The sequence below is a fragment of the Sebastes umbrosus genome, chromosome 7 (genome assembly GCF_015220745.1).
Source record: "Sebastes umbrosus isolate fSebUmb1 chromosome 7, fSebUmb1.pri, whole genome shotgun sequence".
NCBI classification, from domain to species: Eukaryota; Metazoa; Chordata; class Actinopteri; order Perciformes; family Sebastidae; genus Sebastes; species Sebastes umbrosus.
In genome coordinates this window covers 31176328-31204021 of record NC_051275.1, presented here as the reverse complement: position 1 = coordinate 31204021, position 27694 = coordinate 31176328, and the positions used below count along the sequence as shown (strand labels likewise).

The 27694-nt window shown below is 42.3% G+C and overlaps 1 protein-coding gene across 1 annotated transcript in view; it reads right to left on the bottom strand.

Moving 5' to 3' along the window:
* Positions 1-15775: 15775 nt before the first annotated feature.
* LOC119491197 (cytochrome P450 2G1-like) overlaps positions 15776-27694 on the bottom strand; it is a 34255-nt gene continuing 22336 nt past the window's right edge. Inside the window, exons 11-16 of the mRNA XM_037774930.1 lie at positions 27134-27243; positions 21292-21576; positions 20933-21167; positions 19504-19654; positions 17113-17223; positions 15776-16993 (exon numbers count right to left, since the gene is read on the bottom strand). Coding sequence (XP_037630858.1) covers positions 16946-16993; positions 17113-17223; positions 19504-19654; positions 20933-21167; positions 21292-21576; positions 27134-27243 — 940 coding nt within the window. The 3' untranslated portion in view covers positions 15776-16945. The remainder of the gene's footprint in view (positions 16994-17112; positions 17224-19503; positions 19655-20932; positions 21168-21291; positions 21577-27133; positions 27244-27694) is intronic.

The window sequence follows — 27694 nt, the reverse complement described above, 5'->3', positions numbered from 1 at the left end:
TGGTTGGGAAAGTACTGTTGCTCTACTGACTGATATTTGTTTGAACTGTTGTGTCATGGTTGTCTGTCTGCTGCTTTGCTTGTTTATTGCCGTCTCGCCACATCAGATCTCAGCCTTTCACGCCACTTGAGACAATTCAGCGAGAGGCTGGGGTGGTTTTCTCTCTTTCCACCTTGTTCTCAGAGCTGTGGAAGTCCTCCTTCCCTTTCAAGTCTCACAGTCATCTAACGGTCAGAGAGTGAGCACCCAGACATCCTGAGTCACTTATGATGCGGGTTCCTTTCTGTGGGGAAAGTTTGACCATGTGTGCCGCTGCGCTCCGTCGTTCATTGCTCATAAACAGTAGGAGCACAGCCTACGATGTTAAATAAACTAGCCGCCACAACATGTCGTCGCTACCGTTAACTAGAGTGAAAACAACAACCACACTGCCAGATGAAAGGGCTGCAGCGGGTAACTGTCGCTTTGACAGATAATCCCTCTCTTGTTTTATGAGTTTAACCGGGGTTGCCATCTATAGCAGCGGTTTCCAAACTTTTTCACCTCAATAACTCCTAAACTGACACAAATTAGACCCCCAATTGATAAGATTTTGTCCGTGCGTCCCTCATCTGATAGGATTTTTGCTTTTAGATGCTTTATTACAGAAAGTGTATGACACCAAAACAGTCATGAGATAAGATAAGATATAACTTTATTAACACCAAAGGAAACTCTTTTACCAGAGATAGCTCAGAAATAAATATAAAGTAATAAATATAAAGTGTATAAGAAGTAATATTAACACCAGTGTCTAATAGAATAACAATAAAAGTGAGATAAATTTAGTAAATAAGTAAACTAAAATAGAAAAGTAATATAGCACATGATATTGAAAAAGTAATAAGTAATATTTAGGGATGGCAATAGATTAAGATATTTAACCACGACTAAACGCATGGTTGTCCATAGTTAATCACGATTAATCGCAAATTAATCGCACATGTTTTATCTGTTCAAAGTGTACCTGAAGGGGGGATAGGTTTTCTGAAATGTTATGTTTATATATGTAAATTAGGCCTTATCTTATCAAGTATGCGCTAATTTTCATAAATTTCCAGAACAGAAATGTGAACATTGGATAAAGCCAGGTTCAAAATTATTGTTTCATTTTGTTGACATATTAGAGTTAAAGGTTTTGACGGAGGGGATTTTGGATATCTCTTTGCAGCACTCCATAAATCAGAAAATACTGTCAACCGCTATAAAAAAAATTCAAAAACATTCCACATGTTTTTAGGAATGAAATGTTCTATAAATCAGGCTGTGAATAACATATGAACAAACCACCCTGTAAAAACCTTCAGAATATAGATAGGACTGAAACCGGACAGTTTGATGTATGTAAGTACTGCTGAAGTGGAGATTTGCACACGATTCGACTGTTACCAGGCCATTAAATAAGCGTTATCAGTCATAAGCACCATCGATGTGGGTCATTGGGGGCCTACTATGCCTACTACGTTGTAAAATTTAAAGAGAAACTTAAAAGCAACACGTACTAACATGTAAAACTGAATGAAACGTAACGTTTTGAACAGAAAAAAGTTTCTTTAGGTTTACGCAAAAAAAAAGAAAAACACCAGTTTCGGGACAAACATCGTGTTTTGGGTTAAATAACTATGAACACAAAGAAAACTACACATTGTTGGTTTCACACGCGATGCAACCTCTGGTCTTCTGGGTGAAAACCCTGTGCAGCGCCTGACTTCTGCTTCTGCTCCTTCATAATTACTACGGTGGCTAGAGGTCGCTGTCGTGTTCTTTTATACCTTCTTTCGGTGATTTCGACCATGTGAATAGATGATAAAACCTACTAGTGGGTGTAGTAGGCCCCTATTAACCCACATCTATGAGGGTTATAGCGACTGATAACGCCTATTTATTATCTCAGAGTATGAGAAAAAAACATAATTTTGGCCTTTAAAGGTACATTTTGCACAGACACAGGTGAATAGGGTAAAAAAAAACAACTAATAGATATCATCATGAAACTTCCCCACTTGATTACTTACATTAAGATGATTATTTTCTGTATTAGAAGTTTTCCGAAATGTTTAAATATGAAAATGAGGTATTATCTAATGTTAACTTTTGTTGAATTTAGGAGAAATCTACAGACGCAAATAGACAAAGTAGTAAAATAAACACCTAAATGAGTATTTTGGATGTTTTCTTTCCACCAGTCTGAAGGAAGTTTTGGAAGCAAAATAGCCCAAAATCTCAAAGTTAGCCAGTGTGTGAAAAACAATGTTTTTTCCTGGGGTGTCTCGCCTTAAGTCACTGAACCTTTGCCATGTCAATACCAGCTGCGAAGCACAAACACAGACTCAGAAACCTTTGCTCAGTGTCTGAAAATATCCAGTCACACATCGGCAAGCCATCCAGGATGCAGAGGGGGAGAGTTTCCTCTTCCTGTTGCTCTTTCTGTTGGACTTTCCTGTCAGTTAGCATTAACTACTGACAGACCTTTGGGTGCCTTCCAGACTCATCCCTGAGCCTTTTTTTTATCTCAAGGGAGTACGATTCCTTACTGTAAAGTTCACATCCTGTACACTTGGGTGGCCGGGCAGGGGAGGCAGCGTAAATTTACTCTCTGGAGCAGACACCAGCGGGTATATCTAAGAGAAAACCAGGACCACACTCAGCGGCTCAGTCATACGAGTTCATCAGGTGGTGTGAACCAAAAAACCCACAGATAGCATCTTCCAAACTCTCACTGGACCCCCCGGCGGAATGCTTTATGACCTCCCTCTTTATCATCGCTGTGGTCAAAAAGCTGATCACCCTGAATTCATTTTGTCACAGATTGCTCAGATGCCACTGGGGAAGGCGTGCTGTGCTGTGTGTGCAGCTCTCGGTGTATCGAGCCTTTATGATTCAGCTGTGCCAGAGGGATGTGGATGTTAAGATGGACTGGCTTGAATTAGTGCCCACTTTTGGAGTCTGGATTCTGTTATACCTGGCCACCCATGTTTCCTTTTTCTCCTTGTGTTGTGCACATGTGTTTATAGGTGTGTGCATGTGTGAGTATGTATTGTACTGTATGCCACGGGTGAAGTCAAAATGTATTTGTTTGGAACTTTAAAATGGAGGCAAAGAAAGAAGAGCAACCTCAAAACTGAGACATATGGAAAATGAGCAAAAGCAATGGTGGAAAAAGAATTAAGATTATTTACTTTCAGTAAATGAAAGTACCGCAATGTCAAAATATTCAATGACAACTACAAGTTCTGCAGTCAAACACAAGTATTAACAGCAGAAATTAATTTATCTATCAAAAGTTAAAGTGTCCTTATACAGATTTGACATTATAGTTAGCTATATAAAACAAATGTTTGGGCAACACGGTGGTGCAGTGATTAGTGCTGTTGATCCTTGGTCTGTGTGGATTTTGCATGTTCTCCCTGTTAGTGTGGGTTTCCTCCGGGTTCTCCGGTTTCCTACCAAAATACGTTTTCCCCCCTGGAGAGGTTGCATCAGGAAGGGCATCTGGCGGAAACCTATGCCAAATCAATGTGCGCACCAATGATCCACTGTGGCGACCTCTAACGGGAGCAGCCGAAAGTTTAACAACATAAATATAATATATATTTGATTATTATTACTGGTACATTTCATGAGGAAACCACATTTTAAAGTAGCTGGCTGAGATGGAGATAATTTGACTAACGCTTGTGAAACTGTGGTAACGTGAGCTGCCGAGTGCAAAAGCGTGGTCCGCCAGCCGCCATCTGACTTCAGTTGCTCCTAAAGTAGTGTTATTATGGTAAGGATGACTTCTGAGCGAGGCGAACGGCGTTACCACGGTTTTGCACTCGGCGGCTCACGTTACCGCAGTCTTGGAAAGGGAGGAGTGAGCGGAGGGGTACTCGGTTGGTTGCAATCTACAAGCACACCGCTAGATGCCGCCAAATCCTACACTCTGTCCCTTTAAATATTGTTACTGGTGCATTCATGAGGAAACATCATTTTAATGTAGCTGGTTGAGATGGTGATAATTTGACCAACTACTGTGGAGTTTAACATATAAAAATGAATCCTACTGCATTAATTAATCATGTTTTTTTAGGTAAGATCTGCAACTTGTAACTATATTATATATAATAAAAATGTGGTGGACTAAAATGACTATATTACCATCTGAAATGTAGTAGAGTAGAAGTTTAATAAAGCATATCAGGTTAAGTACAGGTGCCTCAATATTGTACAATAAATGTAGATTACTTTCCAACATGGTTAAAAGTGCAAAATAACAGGTAAAGAACGTATCAGATGTAGCTAAAAAGTAGTGAATATTAGTAAAGCCACTTACTGTATAGGTATAAATTCATGAGCACGTGTGCAGATATTAGATACTACACGTGTGTTTCAATATGTTCTCATGGGTGCACATGTTTAATGTGATTGCGTGTGAGAGTGCATTGAATGGGAGGAGAAAATGAGGAAGGATTGCATAAACCAAACACATAACTTCACTCTGATGCCCGCTCCCAAAGTGCCCCGATCGCAGGAAATGGGTGTAAAGGAATGACTCAGCTTGCTTTGACCTCCCCTCCCCACCCCCACCCTCCTCTCCTTCAGGGCTGCTTTAATTAGAAAAGCAACTCGTTTGTTTTTCTTCGTCTCAACACCCAGTCTGCTCCTCTCAGTTTTTAAAAACGAGCGCATCCCAAGTTTGGTGATGACTCATAGCTTTCTCCTCCACCCATCATGCACTCTCTCTCCCTCCCTCTCTCTGTGTGTAACTCAGCTGGCCTAGTTTCGCCTTCGGTGCAACGATGTAAGTAAAAAAAACAGCTGTCACACAGATGTATGTCCTTATCATACCTGCTCAGGTGTGTCCAATCTGCAGGATTCTCTCAACACGCTCCAACTTTGATAGTGTCATGCTGAAACGTTTATGTTTTCACCAGTTGCTCAAGGCTAACACACACACACATTCGTACATTCGTGCACCCATGCTCACACACGTACACAAACACTCACATACTGCTTCAAAGGATGGCGTGTCGTAAACAGAGGGACTGGGAAGGAGGAATGTGTTGTTCATTGGGGAATTCGGAGCCAGTTGGGAGAGGAAGGAGGGGTGGGGGCACGCTGACCTAATGTCCCTCTGAGTGGAGGCGATGGAGGAACAGGCCGCCAAGCCGAACCGAGTCGAGCCGAGCCTTCCTCTCTGCTGTCATAACCCTTGTACGCCCATCAATACAGCCGAGGAGGCCGCAGATCACGGCTGACTAATCTAAAACAGACCCTGTACCCAGCTAACACCTCCCCAACCTCCCATATATCCAATAAGAAGAGTCAGGTTACCATGTGATACAGACAATGTGTGTGAGTGTGTGTGTGTGTGTGTGTGTGTGTGTGTGCGTGTGTGCGTGTGTGTGTGTGTGTGTGTGTGTGCATTCAAAGATGATATTTCTTCCTGTCCACTGTGTCAGTTTAACGCCAGTATGTGTGTGATTTGTGGCTTTAGTCACACCTCTCTTGATTGGAGTCAGCAGCGTTACCCCTGCTTTACTATGCGTGTCCATGTTTGTGGATGTGTGTGTGTGTGTGTGTGTGTGTGTGTGTGTGGGATGAGTAATGGAGTGTGATTGAACTTAAGTTTACTCCCTCTGGTGAGGGTCACAGCTTCCACTCAGTTTATGGCAGAACTGAAGCCCCGTCCCATTTCCCAGCATGCCTCTGTTCCACTGGCTTCTGTAACTACATGGCTGTGTTCAAAAACAACTGGACTCAGTATTCAAACCCCGAAAAAGGTCAACGGTGATTTGTCACGTAACTTCTGGTGTTGTTTTAACCCAAACCACGATCTTTTCCTAAACCTAACCAAGTTGTCTTCTGTGAAGACGGAAGTTTATTTTGAAAAGAGTAGAGTGTAAATTGACATGTGCATCACATGCTGCTAGACATTCATAGGACAATGCACAACAAATGTGGAATAACTTTTCGTAAGATATCATACGAACCGTTGTATGAGGATATGTTGGTCTAGTTAGCATAATATAGAGGACAACAATGATCTGACAATGAAATGTTAAAATGCAATCAATAGTAATGAAACTTTTCCACTGATTAATATATATATTTTTTCCATTTACAATGAATCCCATAACGCGTCATGTAGGTCTGCAACTAACAATCTTTTTCTTTATCGATTCAATAATTTTCAAATAACTAATTCGTTCAGTCTCACAATCTCTATTTCCTAAAGTCCAATAAGGTGATGTCGTCAAATTGATTGTGTTTTCTGACCAAAAGTTACAAATCCAGATATATTCAGTTTACTGCAACATGAAGCAAAGAGAAGCAGCAAATCCTCACAAATGAGAAGCTGGTTATGTTATGAAACTACTGATTAATCGATTATTAAAATAGTTGCTGGTAAATTTTCTGTTGATCGACTAATCAATCAACTGATCGTTTCAGCTCTAATGTCATTTGAAAGGGGTAACTCGCTCACAGTGACAAACCCACTGAGGATAATCTCTGTGGCTTTACGTTTTAGTCTTAGTTTACCAGCCCTGTCTCCAGCAGCAGCCGGTAGCTGTTTTCAGCAAACTAAAGCCCCTTCCCCACTGGACAAAACACCCACCAACACCCACTAACATCTGGCTTTTGTCTTTAGTGGGAAGAGTTACAATCAGCATTCATTCCCGGGACAAATGACTCTGCAGTAGTCAATTTTTCGCCCCTTTTCCGGTGCAATGCTATGTGGCGCACGTTGAAGTGAATATATAAATAATATCAACAAGTATTTGGACAATTATTATAATTTATTAATGTACAAAACATAAAATTAATATGCTCTCGTCAAAGCCACCAGACTCCAGTCAGCCATTATTTGACCTTGCCGATCATCAAAACACACTTCATTCAAATTCGACAGAAACCAAATGAAACTCACCAAAACCGTCTTTGTTAGTCTTTCCACTGTTCCAACAATCACCAACTTTGAAATAAACCCTTAATTTACAGAGTGAGATGTAAAAAGAAACAGCCGTTATATGCTCTCCTCAAAGCCACCAGACTCCATTGACAGAAACATTAATTTGACCTCACTCATCATTGTTAAACACACTTCATTCAAACTCGACAGAAACTAAATAAAACTCTTTGTTATTCTTTCCACTGTTCCAACAACCACCAACTCTGGTTTGGTCGAAATAAACTCTTAATTCACTGAGTTAAATGTGAAAAGAAACAGCCGTTTTATGAGCTCCTCAAAGCCACCAGACTCCGTTGACAGAAACAGTAATTTTATCTTGCTAATTGTTGTAAAACACACCTCATTCAAACCGTCTTTGTTAGTCTTTCCACTGTTCCAACAACCACCAACTCTGGTTTGACAGAAAAAGAAGTAACCACCGTGACATTTTCACTGTTTACTAACCCTGCTTTCCAGCGTGTTTGTGACGTTGAACATGACACACCAGAAACAAAAACAGAAAGCCATACTCGTGTGCTGGCAATGGGAAAGGAGCCTATATTTAGTGGGGTTTCCTGTGTTTAAATAACTGCGTATACGTGCTAATTTTGGTGGAATAAATAAACTGTGATGAACCCACTGGATACGCTACTGACCGGCAGAAAAGGTTAGTGTAAGTCAAACATCTAGCTGGATATTTATGTCTCAGCAATTGCTGGAAAACAGAAGCTGAGTTTACATGTCAGTGAATGTTAGACTTACTTATGGTTAGCCATAAAGACTTTATAGGGTGAAAACAAATCAAGGCCATCTGTTTGTCAGCTTGTTTTAGATTATTCTATCCCCAACAGAACCAAACATAAAACTATTGATGCACATTTAAAATTGTTGTTGTGTTCAACAGAAAACCCTCAGAAATATTTTCAGAGTTTTTAGAAAAGACTGTTGACAGAAACCTCTAATTAAAAACACATTGAGTCACACATGTTAGTGCATTAGAGTGCTGCAGGGATGACGTATTTCTGTAGGCCAACCAGGAAGTTAACATCGCCCCTGGCTCCCTCGACAAAAAGACAATAGGATAGTTTTCCATTGGGTTTTGCAAAAAATAAGCTCTGTGGCAAACACGTTTATGATACCTACACGTTTTGTTCTGCAAGATAATCTTCATAAATGACCATCACTTTTATGAGTTTTGAAGTGTAAATACAATCAGCAGAAGTAAAAAGCTAACGTTAGGCTATAAATGAACAACACCACGGTTGCATGAATGCAAGTATACACAACGAGGCAGTAAAGGTTAGAATCTCTTAACCTCTTAAGCCCTCGGGTGCTGGAAGGTGTGGTTCTACTAGACAGACATACCAAATTAAATCAAGAATAGCTCCACAACTATCAGGTCTATATGCATCATCTTGGTCTCTATGAATAGGTAAGACCTCAGAGAATTCATCCCCAGTGCCAGTAACATTGTGACTGTTACTATGCCTGAGTAAACTGTGACGAACCAAAGGAAAAATTGACATTTTTATCCTCGCCTAAAATGTTTTCTAGATTAGACAGTGGATAACACCATTATAGCGATGATGTCATGCACAGAGATGCCACTGAATTCGTTCAGCAACTCCTTGACTACAACTGTGCCAAAGCAGATATAAATAACACAAAGCACATAGATTCTACAAAGGTCTTAGTAAGGATAGGACCAGGCAGTTTTCTACCTCTTGAAAGGGAATCTGGCTATAAAATACTACTGATATCCACTACAGGAGGCTATGCGCACACAATGGAGCCTTTGGCCATGGCTTTTACCTCGTGCATCATCAGATTCTACCATTGTGCACAGTATAAAATCAATAAAAAACGAATAAATTGTATCATTTTGACTCCATTATAATAATGAAATACGATAAAGTAAAACTTAAACAATAACAAATAGGATCAATCAATAAGATCAATAACAATGCCAATGAGATAATAAAAAAATAATCCAAAGTGAAGAATGTACATTCAATATAAAAAATATTATAAAGAAAAAATACGATTTCTCGTGCGTTGATTTTGTAACTAAAATATTGAAATCACTGCCAAACAAACATTGTTTGGACAAAATACACTTGGAGTGTTGTTTTAGTTGCGTTAAAGTTCCCATATTGTAAAAAGTGAGATTTTCATGTCTTTTATATCATAAAGCAGGTTTAAGTGATATATAAATACTGTGAAAGTATCAAAACACTCAATCCATGAAGAAATAACCACAGCCCGTATTCAGAAACTGTGTTTGAAACAAGCCGTTAGGATTTCTGTCCATTTGTGATGTCACAAATCTACAATATTTAGACCATTTCACAGTTTTACACGTAAACATACTAAAAGTGTCACAGTTTATTTCCTGTTGCAGTGTATGTGAATGACATCAGCTGACAGGATGTAAACATGGACCCGAGCTGTTGCCTAGCAACGCACTTCCGTTGAAATGCGCTAAAACGGAGCGTTTCAGACAGAGCATGAACACAGAGGTATATTCAGACAGACTATATGAGAAAAATAATGAGTTTGTTCTAGTAGACACCAAAAATACAAACATGAACCTGAAAATTAGCATGATATGTCCCCTTTAAGACCTCTAAAAGACAACCACAGCATTTTATGAAGTTTTTAAAGGCAGTGTTTTAACACACAACTCATTAAGCTTATGTTAACCACAGACCTTATTTCAGGCATTTAACTAAAAACCCATTGACTTCCAGACGAGAGAACAGGAGGTGCTTTTAGTGTTTTAGGACTCATTCCTGCAGCTCTAGGCTATCTCAGGGCTGCTAAAGAGAATTAATGGGATCTCCTCCCCGCCCACCGTCACCATCATCCACTGATATGTTCCTCAGTTGGGATTGTGAGATTAAACCCTGCCTCTCCTCTGGGTGGAGAGTCATGGTCAATGTTGTCAGCTCCTCTCCTCTGTTTATTACCCAGGGAGATGGTAGCTGTTTATAGAGGGGGGGGGGGGATGTGTCCCTCTGTGTCCAGGGACAGAGAGCGAGAGAGAGAGAGAGAGAGAGAGACTCTGAGAAGAAGGAAGGAAACGGAGGGGCGGTACCGTGAGAAGGAGCCAGTCCAGAGATGTAATTGGTACCTTTCCTTTTTTAGAAAACGCTTCTTACTTACTGAGGTCCAGCAAATGAGTCAGGGCGCAGCATGCTTTATAACCACGCTCAGACACTCTCACATGCTTTATCATACTTTCCCTTTGTAGTTTCCACTTTGAAGAGGGTTTGAGTTTCTCCTCTTCCTCTTTGATCCTCCGTGTGTTAAAGCTATGATGTTATAGCTGGTTATGTGCATGACAAAAGATCACAGCCACCATCTGGTGAATGAGAGATTTTCATTTGTGAATACGTCCCCAGTTGATTTTTATATTGTAGACTATAGCGAGCAGAGGTGTGTGGTCCTTTTATTCCCCGTTCATTCACGCCCCTACATCTGTTTTCTTCCCCTATCACTGGCCTTGTTTAGTTCAGGTGATTACTCTGGAGAGTCTTCAAAGAGCTGGCAGGGGGTTAACATAAAGATGAGAGAGGAAAAGAAGAGACGGAGCGAGCGACATGGTCCGCTGACTCACACTGTGATAGAGATCTCTGCTTATACTGCAGGTGTGAAGTGAGAGGGACGGCGGTGAAGGTAAGACAGGTGGAGAGGGGGAAAACCTGTCAACTCACCTTCTGCATATTCAGCAGTTCAGCCTTCACACGAAACCTGAGGACTCACAAATGCAAGTTTAGCTTATATTTATCACAATCAAATAAGCACACACAAAAAAAGATTCAGTGAGATAGGGTGTGTGAGAGAGAGAGGTTCTTTCACTTCTTCTTCTTCTTCGTGAGAGTGAGGACATTTCCTCTGGTCCTCACTTCCATAAAGGGCTGTTTGAGAGTTAAGATTTGAATTATTAAGTTTAATCAAAGAGGTCTTTACAGACACAGAAGTACGAAAATGTGCATGTGTGTGTGTTTTAATGCTAATATGTCAAGCATGGGAGGATACTTATGCAATATAGTAATCTAACTATAAAGCAAGGAAATTCTGTCTGCCTGTCTGTACGTCTGTGTGTCCTTCGTATAGCTCTTGAACTGCTCCTCTGATCTACTTCACACTTGGCGGGCGTATTGATGGGGACCCAAGAACGTGCAGGGTCAAATTTGGTGCATTTTGGACATGAGATACATTCAATATTCATAAAATGTGAATAAACAAGTGATATCGCTCTGTGCAGCAGCGGGGGCGGGGCTTCAGGGCTCTGCTGACTAAGTCGAGCATGTCGTCTGCAGCAGGCGTCTAGTTTTGCTGCTGGATATACTAACGCTACAGTGGCACCCTAAAACCCAAGACATTAAGGCTGTTAAGGCCATGGATATATTAAGAGAATTGGATACAGCGTTGGAGGCGGGACCCCGTTCATTCCTATGAAAGTTGCTTAGTGGTGCATAAAGACGAAAAGGCTCGACTTCCGACTGGAAAAGTACCCGGATTTTCTGACGATCTTTCGCATCCATTGGGCCCATGAAGCAGGCGCAGTAGCGTCCGCTCGGTCACATGGCTCGGTCAGAGGGTCACAACCGTCACGCCATCGTCACGGCTTGCTAACTCCGCCTCCCAGCCCTCGCTTCAGCCTCGGTCTGGGTCTCTTTCACATGAGCGGAGGAAGGGAAATAACTCTGGATTCAGCTATTAGTGCATTTTACAACTTTTAGGACCTAATGATTTAAATAAGAGTTATTCAAGTGTTGTCATCTGCTGAGTTATAGACGTCTCTTTCCCAATGTAAGTCTATGGGAAAAAGTATTTTTGGGCCCAATGACATCACGTGACGGACACGGAAGTTGGAGTGCCGCCGTTTGGTCACTACGAAAATTGGGATCAATGACAGGCGCTGTTCTTGGGGGCTTGGTTAAAGCATATACACGCAGGAAACCTGCCAACCATCCTGTTATTAAAATATAGATCTCTATTAGTACAAAAATATTACTTCACGGTTCAAATCACTCAGGCATGAACAGGTTGGTTGACTTTAAGTAACAAACTACAGTGCAAGAGGAGCTCACAAGTTATACGCCGGAGCACTTACTATTGCCAGACCACAACAGTCCGGGGAGGACAAAGCTAAAATAAATAAATAAAACAAAAACATAATTAATCCCATACAACAACTCCTCACAACAAAACAGAAAGAAAATATACTTCAAAACCCCACCTGCTATACAGCAAACGTATTCAGATTACTCACTGAGCAGCGAACTACCAGCACACACACACACAGAGAGCCACGTCAGGGTAAGATGCCTCCCAGACACTGAGCTCGCCTATGAACAAAACATATAATTTCATTCCTTGCCAAAATGACAAAACCACAGTATTACTGTGCATCAAATAGTTTACTCACAATGAAGCAGGAACGTCCACAGTTACCCTCAGCCTAACGCAGGTAACTTCAGTCAACTCCTGCTGCCACACACACACACACAAACACACACACGGAGGAGACAAAGGGCTCAGAGCCTGCAGCCCGCCAACAGGTGCCTTTAATCACCTAATCACTGCCAGTGCACTACATGACAGGTCCGACCAGACCAACCATCCTACACCGTCAGTTCCACCTATAATACAGCCAAATGGAAAAATCCCATTGGCTTTTTGTCGAGGGAACCAGGGCGATGCTAACTTCCTGGTTGGCCTACAAACATACGTCATCCCTGCACCACTCTATAGTTACATTTTTGGAAAATTATTGAATTAAGAAAAAACATTGTAAATGAAATTGCAGCCGGGAATCAGAATTGAAATTAAAATGATAATAATAATAATAATAATAATCACTGCACAATTATAATTGGGGGTAGGAAGGTATGTTTATTGATGCACAGATTCAGCACCTGGAGCAACAATGGCTTTGAGCAGCTGTGTGTTTGTGGAGCAGCAGCAGGACACCAGGGTGTGTTATTAAGGTCGAGCTCCGTCTGAGTCCACAGGATTTTACACCGGGTCGCTTTAGTGCTCCACTTATAATGACCAGTGGCAAAAGATCAGTGGACATATAATTGCAAATGTCATAGATGTTGTAATAAGACAGAACCCAAAATAGCATTTCAGGGACCAGCGGCGTGGCGAATCAGCTAACATGACCTCCTTGTAAAAACCAAAAAAGAGAAAATGTTTCAGGCAGCGTTACATGAAACAGATTCACTCATTTCTCTGCAAATAAAAGAAGACGAATCACAAGCACATGGATGCAATTAAAGAGCCAATTATGACAAAATTGACTTATTCGCTCTGATGATATGCAACAAAAGAATAATTTTCCGGTTACTCATGCAGTCGTATAAACGCGGCACGTGGATTGCATTAGTGTTAAAAGAACACCTGCTTGACCTTGAAATGCTGCAGGCATCCGTCATCTCTCTTGCGTAACACGACGATGGATTCAAGTGCCCCCTTTTTCGTCTCTTTGGACGGAGCGTTTTCTGGGATGCACTTGGCAGGAGGTGTCAGCAGTTTGTTTCAGTCCCATAAAAAGCCCGAGGGCTCGAGAGGAAGCAGCTGCTGAGAAATGAACATTGGTTAGAAGGACAAGCCTACTTGAGTTTGACTTCCCTCTGGGACTGTTCCATTAACACCATGATAGATTTACGAGCCTCTTGACATACGTACTCTTTGTTTGGTCATTACAGGGAAAGTAAAGCAGGTGGAATGGCAGCATTTTTAGAAACTAATGTTAATGATCTTGTCCCCTCCAACAAAACTCATGTTTTTGCTTGTTTGGGTTCGGTAATGATGCTACATTCATGGAGAGAAACCTTTTAAAATTCCTATTACATCTGACGTGCCAAGATAAAACAGCACATGATGTGCCTCGGCACCATTAAAAATCAAGAGCTGGCAACAGATCTGTCTTAGAGGTGAGACAAAAGGGGATTCAATTATGATGATCGTGTTTCATTTTACTTTGTTTATGTGCTTTCTTTCCAAACAAGCACTCTCTGTGTGTTTGGCTCGCAGGAGGAAAATTCCTGTGCTTTCCAGAGGAACCCTGGATAACCAGCTTTGGAACAAGATAGCACAGATCACTGTCACCTTGTTAGCAACGCACGCATCCCCCACACCACACTCCCTATAGCTTATGTAAGGTATTTGACGTTGATGTGTGCTTGAGCCTTGGCTGCGTGTCAGTGGGTTCAGTGTTTTCATGTGCATGTGTACAGTATGTGTGTGTTTAATTTTCCATGTAGTCACTGCCCTTAAGTCTGGGACTTACCAACGGGTCTGGACCTGCTCTCCTCACTCCCAATTCAGCCTCGTGGGCTGCCAGTAATCCCTTGAGTACTGAGGGAGAGGGGTGGGGCTGGGAGGGTGGGAGTGGACGAGGAGATAGTAAAAAAAAAAAAAAATTGTTGGTATGGCGTGCATCTCAACAGGTAAAGGCTGTGCCAAGAACGGGGCTGTGCGTCCGGGAAGCCCAGCAGGGCTTGCTGCTCTTCTTCAGTCAGCCCTCAGTGGTCCAGAGTAAACAGGCATCCACTGCTTGCCCAGAAATAGACCACATGCACCTGGCATACGGCACGCTTTTCCACTGGTGGATCTCTCTCCTGACACTGGACAGTTGTTGCCAGTGGACAATCAGGTTTTATAAAATTTGCTGAAAGAAGCATGATGTGTGTTCTGTGCATGCTGAGTGAGGGATTCCCCTCCCTGCCGACAGTGGTCAGCAATGTTTTGTTGATGGTTCTAAAGATTATCTTTCCAGATATTCCTGTGGTGTGAGTTATGTTAAGAGTGTTTTTTACATCCCCCGATAGGCTTGCAACTCCATCGATCTCAAATTGCAAATATTAATCATATTCAGTGTTTACAATCAGATATCCTGTTGTGTGTGGGGAACCCCGAGGACAGCAGTCGTCTCAAGAAGGGAGCCCAAAATTGCAAAATCTGATCTGAGATCTGCAAAAAAACTCTTGCGAGACTCGCCGCCCGACGACTTATCCTCCTGACCTAAAATATTTAAGATCAATGCCTAATCTTAACCGTCTTGTGAGTGTCCCCAGTTCGCTGGCTACCTTCCAGCCACTACCGAGAACAGACGATGACGCAGCAACGTGGGAGAGGACGATAGCCAATTGAGAACCAAGCTGAGGTGAAGCGGAAGGACAACAACAGCCGTCATGGCAAAACACAAAGCATAAAGTAGATGGACCTCAGAAATGGAGGACCAACACGAGTGTTTATTGAACATGTCTCCATGACTTCATCCATATTTTTCTTTTTTCTTCGTGAATTTTCAGCTCAAAGTAAAAACTAACATCATTAATTCTTCCTGGCTGTCGTCCGCCGTGTTTGTTTACACTAAAGTCACTTTTGATCGCGAGAGATTATGCGAGATTTTGAGAGTCGTGACTCTTGTTGTTCATGAATGAATGTGTTAGTGTGTGTTGTGCTGTTTTGGCCAAATCGTTGCGCTCCATACACTATAGGAACAAAACTGTTAAATTTATCATAACATGCCATTATGTGTGGGCTCTCTCACATTTGAAAACTCTTTTAGTGTGGGCCAGAAGTAGAAGAGTAGTGTAGGAGGTGTTGTAGTTACACGTCATGGTGTTCGTGTCCACAACACGCTAGGTGTGCTTGTTGTTGCTCATTTCGTAAAATGTTCTCTCCCCTTGCCGGAATTAAAACACACACACACATGCATGCACTGACAAGTGCGACACACACAGACACACGCCTTTACAGCACAGCTCTCTGACAAGTGGAAACATCGCATGTGGTTTTATTTTGCTCACAAAAACCTTCCCCTCTCACGTGATAATTTAACATCAATGTTTATTTCAGATTGTTAAAATATTTACAAATATCAAATTGTAAGTGCACTATAAAGTCTTTTGGAGTTGTTCTTGAGTTGTGCAAAAAGCATCACACGTCAGATGAAAGTTATAAACCTGAAATAAAAGGCAATAAATTACCCCTAATTCACTATGGCGAATAAAAAACAAACAAGCAAAATGTGTGTATTGGGTCTGACTGGCTTCCCTAAAACCAACACCACAACCACATCCCCCTGACCCTCGCCATCTAGAGACAACAAGCTGGCTGTGAAGCCCGAGAGAGAGGAAAAACATGGTGTCATCACTCTTACAACCACTGGTATTACTCATGGCTTTGACAGCACGGGAGGCTTCATAACAGGACAAACTGGCATTGAACTATGAACACAAAAAAAGCTTTGTATAAATCACGTGGGTTGAAAAAACAAACAAAGTAAAAGTGATGGACGGTTCGTGTGAAACTCCAGCTTCCTCCGTCAGAGGGAGTTTCCCCAGGTCGGACTGTCCCTGCGGTCGTCTGTTGTCCTTTACGGTGCCACTCTCTCCAAAAACACCTGTCGCATTATCGTCCAGGAAAACCCCAACAACCGCTGTTTTCCATACCTGGGATTAAGCACCTTTAACTGTGACCTCATCAGGAAGATGATATGGAAATAACAGAAACGTCCCAGAAAACAAAAAAGTGTTCTTCCATCAATGTCATTTTGGTCCTTTGGCATCCTTTATCCACCTTTTTGGGGGGTTTTATAAATCACTTTTTATCCTTTTCCATGTCAAACTGACACACTTTTACACCATTTCTTTACAGATCTGTCCCTCCAACAAATAAATTAATTCATTTCAAGACAGATATTTTTTACTACTGCGAGGAAAAAAGTATATACACATAGAAAATGATATCTCTAATATCTATATAAAGAAGTTCATGGTTTGATGTGCGTTCAATGTGATAAGGAGGAAAAGTTGGACCACAAAGATCCTGATGACTTCAAATATTCCCCTCGTCCCCTTAACCTCCGTCACACGCTCCTCTCTGTGGTCTCCGACACATCTCTGTGTGTGTTTGAGGGGAGGCAGAGCAGTGTGCCGCGTTGTATTTTTAGCTACACTTGCAGGACTTCACAATCATATTGGACAGCTGCTCCACCTGAAAGTGAAAAGCAACAGGAACGTGATGAATCATCTGCATCAAGAGTTGCTTTCACATAAAGTGTTGTGTAAACGTTTCACCTCAGAATGGAGGCTACTTGGCTGCGGTATAGATACCTTGTGTTGCCGGCCCACGTAGTAGAGGATTGGCAGTGGCTCCAGAGCCTGGGGAACGCAGCAGGGCTGGGCAGAGGCTCCTGGGTTGTGATGCTTGTACAGGGCCAAAATCTGTAAACAATTATACGAGGGAAGGATGTGAAAACGGAGAACTCAGCTCAGAAATCACCAACATGACGGATTTACGAGTTCGAGTTTATGATGTTCAAATCCAGGTACAAGCCACAAAGTGTTGCTTCTTGGAATAGACTTTATAAATGTAATTTAGAGCCCAGTTTCCTTAAAATGACGTTCCCATACAACTAAACTGCATCCTCAATTTCATTCAGAGGGAAGCGGATTTTGTCGCGGATCAGACGTATCACAAATACGTTGGCAATGATAGTCTGTGGAAAGGCCGCAGCAAGTGACACGCAGCAGCACGCAGAGCAGATGACGTATATCAAGTGACCGTTAATGAGAGTTACATGGAATAATGATGAGTACAACAAGCGAGAAAGTGTACTATGAGTGGACAGGTAAAAAAAACACAGGACTTTCCCCCAGGAGACAGCAGTTCGTGTCCCGTGTGAGAGTCAACGTTCACTTATTTTTGTTGCCTAAACTTAACAAAGTAGTGTTGTTGTTTTGTTTCAATTCACAATGTTAACGTCTTAACACTTTGCGACCGTAATCCGGGAGAAAATACGTTTCCCTCAGAACGTAATTGAGAATACAGTTTAGTTGTATGGGAATGTAATTTTGTAGGAGACAGGGTCGGCCATTTAATATTTGTAAATTAAAACATTTATTAATTGGTTGACACTAAATTTCATCCATCCAGTAGTTGTTGAGATATTTCAGTCTAGACCAAAGTGGTTTTGGTATCAGTCAAAGTCAGTCAGTGAATCATGATTTGAATTGGGCCTGCAGCTAGTGATTACTGTCATTAACAATTAATATGTCATTAGTCTGTTATTTTTCTGACTAATTAAGTCGACAAAATGTCAGAAAATTGTGAAACTAATTCAAAGGGAACATATCGTGCTCATTTTCAGGTTCATACTTGTATTTGGATTCTACTAGATCATGTTTACATGCTTTAAGGTTAAAAAAACACATTATGTTCCTCATACTGTCTGTCTGAATATGCCTGGTCGCCTGGTCTCTTTAAAAGGTCCCATATTGTGAGATTTTCATGTCTTTTATATTATAAAGCAGGTTTAAGTGATATATTAATACTGTGAAAGTATCAAAACACTCAATCCACAGATAAATACACACAGCCCATATTCAGAAACCGTGCGTTTGAAACAAGCCGTCAGGATTTCGGTACATTTGTGATGTCACAAATCTACAATATTTTAGATAAGATAAGATAAGATATCCCTTTATTAGTCCCGCAGTGGGGAAATCTGCACTGTACAGCAGCAAAGGGGATAGTGCAAAAACAAGAAGCATCAGCTAACACAGCAAAAAAAGAGCTAAACAAAGTGTAACAAAATATGAACCATTTAAATAGATGGAAGTATAAAAATAGGAGCAGTATATACAGTATTGACAATAAACAGACTATTAACAAAATTGCACAGTTTAGACATTTTCACAGTTTTAAATGTAAACATTCTAAATGTGTCCCAGTTTATTTCCTGTTGCAGTGTATGTGAATGACATCAGCTGACAGGAAGTAAACATGGAACCAAGCTGTTTCCTAGCAACGCAATTCCGTTGAAATGTGATAAAAAAACGGGGTGTTTACGATAGAGGGTGTATACAGGTATATTCAGACAGACAGTATGAGAAAAATAATGTGTTGTTTGAACATTAAAGCATGTAAACATGTTCTAGTACAAACACAAAATACAAGTATGAACCTGAAGATGAGCGTGATATGTCCCCTTTAAGACCCCCTCCTGAAAAAGCCCAGTCTGGCTTGAGGGAAAAACATGGAGTACTTTTGGACAAAAGCGTCTGCTAAATTAAAATTGTACCTTTGCAAAGGCTGCAAAGGTTCTCAAACTGTGGGCGGTATATTCTAATGAGCCTGCCTGTGACATAGGAAGGGGAGCCAGATCTGAATGGCTTGTTGAATCACATGTTTTCTGATCTCAGCAGCCCACAACAAAAACTGACTGGGTTGTCTTCTTTCACAGTTCGTGGGTTGGTAGGCACTCCAGATACCCATATTTATGAGCACATGCACTGAAAAAGTGAGTTTTTTATGATATGTCCCCTTTAAACCCTCTTAACAAGCCGTGGCTGTCAATACAACACAGACCTCACCACTACTGGTCCTTTAGTAACCAGAGGAGGAGAAAATCAAGTTGTGAGAAAGCTTTTGGTCTGAGCTGCTAATCAGCCATGTAATCAGATGTGGATTGCACACTACAGTGAGGTGTTGCTGCACTATACCTGAGAATATTTGTTTTCAGCATTCCAGATGTAGGTGCAGGACCCCATGCAGTAGTTGGCATTGTAGCCCGTCGGCTTGTGTATCCACTTCCAGCCCAGATCTTTCCTGAAGTCGATGTACAAGCTCCGCACGCAGCACGTCTCTGTCGTGCTGCATGAGAGAAAACAGGGAAACGTCTTTTGTGAAGTGTTTGATGAGATGGCGTAGAGATTCTTAGAGCATCGTTGCTGTAGGAGGTACATTTTCAGTCAGTTTTAAAGCTGCACTAAAGATAGTTTTAATGTAGGATTGCACACATCCCATCATTGTACAAATTGCCAGAGGTGGGACCAAGTCATTTTGAGTTTCAAGTCCTAAACAAGTCATAAGGTGCTCTTCAACTGGCGTTAACCAACTGTTACTAACGTTACGCTGGTTCATGGTTTTCTCCTACAACTTGATTGGATAACTGGCGGATTGGTTCAAACAAAGTGGATCTGGGGAATCAAGTGTAAGATAATCAAATGCAAGTCCCAATAATATTCACCATAAATAAAGAGTCCAGAGTTCAACACAAAAACACAATTTTTCGGAGATTCAGCACCAAACAACAAACGATAGAAATTCAGTTTGTTCCCCCAGAAGTAAATCCTCTTCCCAAACAAATCAATAAAGGATCACTCAAAAAGTAAATAAACTCAACATCTCTGACGCTGTCAGATTTACCTCCGGTACCGGGCAATTGATTGACTTTTTAAATATCATAAAACTTTGGGCTTGTGGGGGAAGATATCAAGTATTTTCAAGTCAAAGTCCAAGTAAAGTCCCGAGTCACTGGTGTTAAAGTCCAAGTCGAGTTGCCAACTTGAGTCGAGTTGTGACTCGAGTGCACACCTTTGCAAACTGCAGCTGCATCTGAGAAGTCTTTCCCCTCCTAAACAGGACTCCTACAGTAAGATTTACTGAAGTTACCTAAATGAAAGTCTGGTGTCTGATATATTGCAGTCGCTTCTCTCCCGACAGAAAACAACAAATCAAAACGTGTGTAAAACTACAAACTGTCCCCTACAGCGCTCCAGTGCGGCTGTGGCCCAGAAGAAAGAGTAGGTTGGTGGTCTGAACCCCGGCTCCTCCTGTCTACACGTCAAAGTGTCCTTGAGCAAGACACTGAACCCCATCTGCTTTGCATGGCAGCTCGACTTTGCAGCAGTGTGTGTGCGTGAGTGAATGAGAGGCACATTGTAAACTGCTTCATCCTACTGAGGTTAAATGTAGTTAAAGGTGCAAATGTAGTCAATTTACCAAACAGCTATGAGTTGTGAAATGGATACTCAGGAGTAGTTAAAGTGTTTTAACCTGTTGCTGCCAATGTTTGCCTAGTGCAGCTTTAAAAAAATATAAATTAAATACAATACAACAGAACAGTGTGATATGTGCAGGGTCGCTTACGCTGTGCAGGTGTCTTTCGTCTCTGTGGAGCGTTTTTTGCGCGAGGAGAGGTGGGTGCTGCTGTTCTGAGGGATGGACATGGTCAGGATGTAGGGTGGTTGCTTTGTCATCGTGTGTAAAAATCCCGTGTCTCCCCTACCGGTCTCGATCCCAGAGATGGAAAAACTGAAGCTACTGTCGACACTTGCCTGGCTGCATTCACAGAACAGCCGAAGTTGGAAACTATGCTCATCCTCTGGTGACACAGAAATACATAACATTTAGTCATTTAAAACCGGTTGGTCACTTTATCTGTGAAGTAATGCACAGGATTGCACATGGGTTGAGCTGAACGAATAAATAAAGCTAGCTTATCTCACCGGTCCCTTTGAGCCAGTTCTGCAGGGTCTCGGTGACGTCGAAGGACAGCCATTTGCCTTTCCACTCGTTGGTGACGAAGCGGGAAGCGAGGTAGCTGGCCGAGGTATCCAGACCTTGGTACAGCTCCACCCGCTGCTTGGTTGCGATCGCGGTATGCTTGATGAGCATCCGCAGCTCGGCGCTGGTCAGCAGGCGGTAATCTCCCACGCTGTCCCGTATCTCTGAGATGTTGAAGAACATCGGGATCTTTATGGAGCTCTTGGTGGTCCCTGTGTCATTTTTTGCTGTGGGATATAAAACAATTACTTATTAGGAGATTTCACAAAACCATTTTGGACGAGCAAGTTCAGGCAAGACTTAATCTCAACACAGATAATGACTGAGGCACAATATGCTGTGAGAAAAGGCATGTTAGAGAGACAAATGGATGTGTTAAGGCCTGTCATATAATCTAGAGTTTCAAACCAACCTCATCCTTTAAGAACGGGAGCTACTTTGAATGGGAAATGTAATTTAAATGTTCTTCTTTTAAAGCCCTTTACACACCGGAGGGCATTTCTTTTGTACAATTAATTCAAACGTTAATATATTTTTTTCGAACTGGTGTTCTTGTCATGAATACTTTCACGCAGAACACAAATATTACACAGCGAAAAAGAAACATACTTTTTTTCCGGAACAATGTAGATTTTTCTGAACTTTCGCACCGCGAATAAAGGCATCAACCAATCACATTGTGCACAACGGGTTGCATTACACCTACATTTATAAAATCAACCACACGGAGGCTCCATAGTCCGATCCAGGACGGTTCCTTTCAACCTTGACAAATTTAATTTTCAATTCAATTTATTTTTATATAACGTCAAATCATAACCATATTTGCCGGCAAATATTTCACATTTTCGTGTTGTTTATTCGGTGTGCAAAGTGTTCTAACTTGTTGGTCTGTGTTTTAAAGGTCTTGACACCATGGATGTATTAAGAGAACTGGATACAGCGTTGGAGGCGAGGCTCCGTTCATTCATATGAAAGTTGCTCGTGTTCGTATTGGGAAGTTGATTCCCCTCAAAAAACATTATCCGCTGATTTACAGAAGTCTCTTTCCCAATGTAAGTCTATGGGAAAAAGTATTTTTGGTCCCAACGGCATCACGTGATGGACACAAACAATGTAGTACCGCCGTTTGGCCACTGCGAAAATTGCCATCAACGACCGGCGCTCTTCTTGGGGGCTTGCCTGACACAACAAGCCGACAGTCAGCCGTCGTACAGTTCTGTCGGTGAGCGTCTGTCGGTTTAGTTTTTGCGGTGTGTCCCGCTCCGTCAGCTCTAGTCTTCCCTTGTTGGAGTTTTTTCAGCCGATTCAGCATGTCGAACAGCACTTCATACATATATCACTGTAATTTATTATGTCATGTAACCCTGGGATGTTTGTTACTCTGTTTTTCATAAACAAACAGAATTCAGTACACACGCTAATAAAAAGGAGTGGTTACTCAATAATGTTAACTGCAGCCAAACATTCATCTATTCCAGCTGCTGTAAAGTTGACCATAAAGAGCGTTTTGTTTTCTTACAGTATTCCTGTTCATGTTTGCAACTTTTATTCCTGAGCCTGCCCATATCATGACAGCGGGAACATTCCCCCCGCAGAGGCTGATAGAAAACAGAGCCAAGCTACTGAAGGCTTTAACACCATAAATCCACCAGCGCTACATCGCAAAGGATTAAGTCGGACGGAGACGTGCAAAGATAAGCGGAAGAAGAGTGAAACACAGCGTGGAAAGAGAGAGTGAGGGGGGTGGTAACAGGCAAAGAAAACTGAAGAATGCACTCATATGAATATAACTCACAGTTGTGAGTGGTGGGAGTGGGGGTGCTGAGAAATTGGAGATGTGTATCAATGGAGCTTGGGACCTGGCGCTGGCCCAAAACTTCTACTCTGCCTCAGCCTGCCAAAGCCGGGATTCTCTGCTCTCAAGTCCGGGAATTACTCTTTGACAGGAGGTGAAATCCAGCCTGGATCCAGGCTGTACCAGGATCCTCCGTGTCACGGCTGCTTCTGTATCATTTACCAGTATCACCATCTGTGCTGTTGCTTAGGTAGTGTTTCACCCCCTTAGTAGTGAAGCCAAACTGAAACTGAAAAAAAAAAGAGCGCTGGCTTGGAGTGTAAAAGGGAAATGAGATGACAGTTTACTGGTCCCACCCAGAGCACAGCCAAATGTTTGGTTGTAAGAGCTTGAATGGAAACACGGAGCGGCTGTCACAACAGTGTATAGTATGTGAAGAGCGGTGAACTCGCCGTGATGTACCCAAGCAGCAAACACCAAGCACGGAAAGTCTCCAGCTACACTGAGATAACTGTGCTGAGGGTTGTAGAAGTGTTTACGAAACAGGAAATTAAGTCACTTCCCCTAAGATGCACGCTGGCTTCAGTACCATAATTACAGTGAAGCTTTATCCTCACTTCTACTTTCCAATTAACACCATTGTCTTCCTATCACTGCTCATCTTGACACTTCGAGAGGACAAAGTGTCTTCTCCAAGGCCTCGCTGTTCCAGATAAGGGTAAAGATAGCACCGCAGCCTGCGTACTAACATGGGTGTGGGGGGGATTTGTGTGTGTTGAATCAAGGCCTATCCGCAGGTAAGCCGGGGACAGCTGTTGTGACAGGTAGGGAGACAGCTCTGTAATTACCAGTGGGGAGGAACCAGATTCCAGCAACAGGCTAAATACCTGCCTCCTTCATATATACGCTCGGCTCCACCCTCCCACAGCCCTCCAGTTTCCCCACCTCACCCTGTTTTACACAGACCCCCGTTGCTACTCTTCTCCATCGTAGGGTGGCAGCAGCTTCATTTCCTCTTGAATATAATAATTACTCAGTAAGCAGTGAACTCATTTCACTCCTGAAGTGGCTGCTTTCCAAAAAAAGGGGAAAATGTTCTCTCTGTTAACGAGCTGAATTACATTTGGACCGATACCATGTCAAATGGGAGAGGTGAATTTGTGTGGGCTCCGAGGGAGGGATGTGACTGCTAATTCACAGAAGGAATCTAGCCTAAATCCACCACACAATTACCACAATGGAGGCTAAAACTATTAAAGTTGCTGCACTCAAATATGCATCCCCGCAGGCTGATTTGGGATCATCAGGAAAGTGTGAGTCGTCCAATAAAAAGAACCTCAAATTGAAATGACGAGTCGGATTTAATAATTAACTAATAGGAAAAAACTTGTTCTCCACTTGGCTTCTTCTTTAATTGCTTTGCTCATACTCAGCCCTGTCTTTTATTCACAGAAGAGCAGAAGCTGGATTGTCTCCTACAACCCTCCTGAGGGTGTGTGTTTTGTAGTTATTGTTTGACTTTCGGATCTGAAATAATAATAACTAGTAATTTTACATTGCAAAACACGGGAGTACACATACAATCCCACTTCAATGAATACGAACTAACGCTTTCAGTTATTACCAAACTTAGCACAGCTAATGTTGACTCAGCTTGTGTTCACATTAGTCATCACCTTATTGATTAGCTGACTTTGGTAACCTACGTCACTGCTTTATGCAATAGCTAAATGGGAGTTTCCATTTAAAAAAAAAGTGACAGAACCTCAGATGGAACCGCCCTTTAAATAATTGCAAAACACTTTCTTGCTGGGCCTGCACACGTACACTTCCCAGAGTGCAGTCTGTTTTAAGGAGCCGTGCTGAGGGTTAAGACAGTGGATGGGTGTTCTCTGGCATTCCACAGAGGTAGGAAACACATGCTCCCCATGGGCACCGCTTGCACCGGACCTGAGTCACTCGAGATCTCAGTGGCCATCGGCCTGCCTTCCTTCCTGCCAAGCTGCCCTGTCACAAACACACTGCAAACTCACTGATAATAAGCTCAGGAAACCCAGCCGAGAGAGAGAGAGAGAGACAGAAAGAGAGAGAGAGAGAGAGAGACGGGTAATCATGGGCAGGGAGATATGGGAATGAAATGGAAAATGGTCAGGGAGAAGGAGATCTGATGGAGGACAAGTGACAGGATAAGCAAGGGAGAACCCAACGCTCAAATTACAGGAAACCCCCAATCCCTGAGGGACAGAGAGAGAGAGAATGAGACAGGGTGAGGGTGAAGGAGTGCATTTCATGTCTTCTCACATCTCAGTTTTCCCTCCTGTTCTTTGGTTTTCATTTAAGCAGAACAAAATCATGCCCCTTCGTTTTGAAAGTTTCCTTTGTTCTCTCTTTGGTCTGTACACTCCTCAGCACGGTCCATCCACCCACTTTTGAAGTGGTGGATAAAAGAGGCATAACGTGAATGCCTGCCTGATAGGGTGAGGAGTATAGGCATGTAGAGAACAATGGAGCAAAGAAACCAAACTAAAAAAAAAAAAAAATCTGTTTATCATAATAGTTTGGGAGTCATTGCAAGTTTACAGCCAAAAACCATTTGGCTGAACAAACAGCGTATGCACGCTTAGCCAAACAAACAGCACTAATAACGCAGTAAAAATGCCAAAGATACCATGAAAGCAACACGGAGCATCAGAGCAGATGCAACACACGGTCCTGCTAACGTGTAACGCCTGTGATCTCTGAACTCCTCAGGCTGCCTGGAGATGTTGGGTGGAGATCAGAAGGGGTACACATGTTGAGGGGATTTATGGACGACATTGGAACTGACCTCAGCCGTCGGGCCAATGCTGATTAATTTGGGCTGTAGCTGATACGTTTGTCCATCCCAGTGATTGATTTAAGATGTATTTATGCTGAATGTAGCAACCCAGTCGTTACAATGTTGGCATTGTAAAAATATATGTTCAAAAAAGTTTCATAAATAGGTTTCTCGTGTCACGCTTGCAGAAATGCTGCGTGGTTCACGTTGTGAAACGATTGGTTAGGTTTAGGCAACAAAACCAATTTCGTTAAGGTTAGAAAAAATACAATGGTTTGAGTTAGAGCTGCAACGATTAATCGGCAACTATTTTGATAATCGATTAATCGGTTTGAGTAATTTTTTAAAGAAAAAAGAAGTCTAAATTCTCTGATTCCAGCCTCTTAAATATAAATATTTTCTGTTTTCTTTACTCCTCTATGACAGTAAATTGAATATCTGTTTGGTTTCACACGGGACACAGACAGCGGCCTCCTGGGTGAAAGTCCTGTGTTTGTTTGACCTATCCACCACCGTCCCGCTTTCTTGCTTATTATACTCGTCATTATACCACCTACCTACAACATAACTTTCATTAATGGTCGCTCGATATACTGTGTCACTTGCTCTGACCAAATTGGCCAAAATACAGTCTAGGAACCCACCAGCTATTGTCTAACGATGATTTAGCTTTTTATTGGTTTAAAATTATCTTGTAAATTGGAAGTCTACACCCGGATATCTGCTGGCTACACCGAAACTCAAGAAATATAGCTCCCTTGTCCCCAGAGGCTTATCCTTTGACAGACCGATAGCCGAAGCGTTCTGAGATTGGTGGTGGGCCAACATAATGACAAGGTGAAATATTGGCTTTGAGCGACAAAATGTCTTAGACCATCTTTGTTTTTTGATATATTTGTATACAGCAGTTCTCGTTCTAAAGGGCACCTGTTGATTTCCCTCTGCCATTAACACCTGTCAATGTAAGATCTGAACAACGTTTCAATCATCTCAAGGATCTTTGCCTCTATGTGTGTGTGTGTGTGCTGAGCAGTCTGCCTCAAGTGGCTGTAAATGTAGGAGCATAAATCACAGTCGTACTGTTACTTGACATTCTTAGTGCCGTAGTTAAGCCATCACCAATTCTTGACAATGGGCGTTCATGTGTGCAGAACACATATGTACTCACCGGTCATGTTGAACTTGTGCAGCACCTTAGCGAAGTACTCCTCCTCCTCTTGATGTTCGGAGATGTCCGTCTGGACCTGGGTCTGCTGCTCCCTCAGCATCTCCTTGGTGCTGTTGTAGAGGGACAGCAGGGTGGTGGGGATGTCCTCGTCGTCTCCAGCCTGATCTGGCTCAGGCTCTTTTGGCAAGCGCAGTTTGCTGAGGATCTGGCTCCTGATGGCCTCAATGCGCTTTTTCTTCACCATCTCCAGGTCCAGCGTCTTACACGTAGACATACCGCCTACGTTGCCCACCGTGTACACAACCATGAGCATCAAGACCGCCAGCTTCATGGTGCCAACCTGACTGTTTGCAACCGGGGGATGCTTAGGGAACGGTGAATCACTCCGTGGAGAGGTGCGAGTGACGCAAGGTGTTTACACACAGCCAAACAATTAAAGCAGTGTGGAGAGTCCTCAAAGTTCAGGACGACTGGTGCCAATGCTGTCGCTGCTGCTGCTGCTGCTGCTGTGAAAACCACCTAACACTTGTGTCTTCTTTGCACAGGAGCAGATGGAGAGAA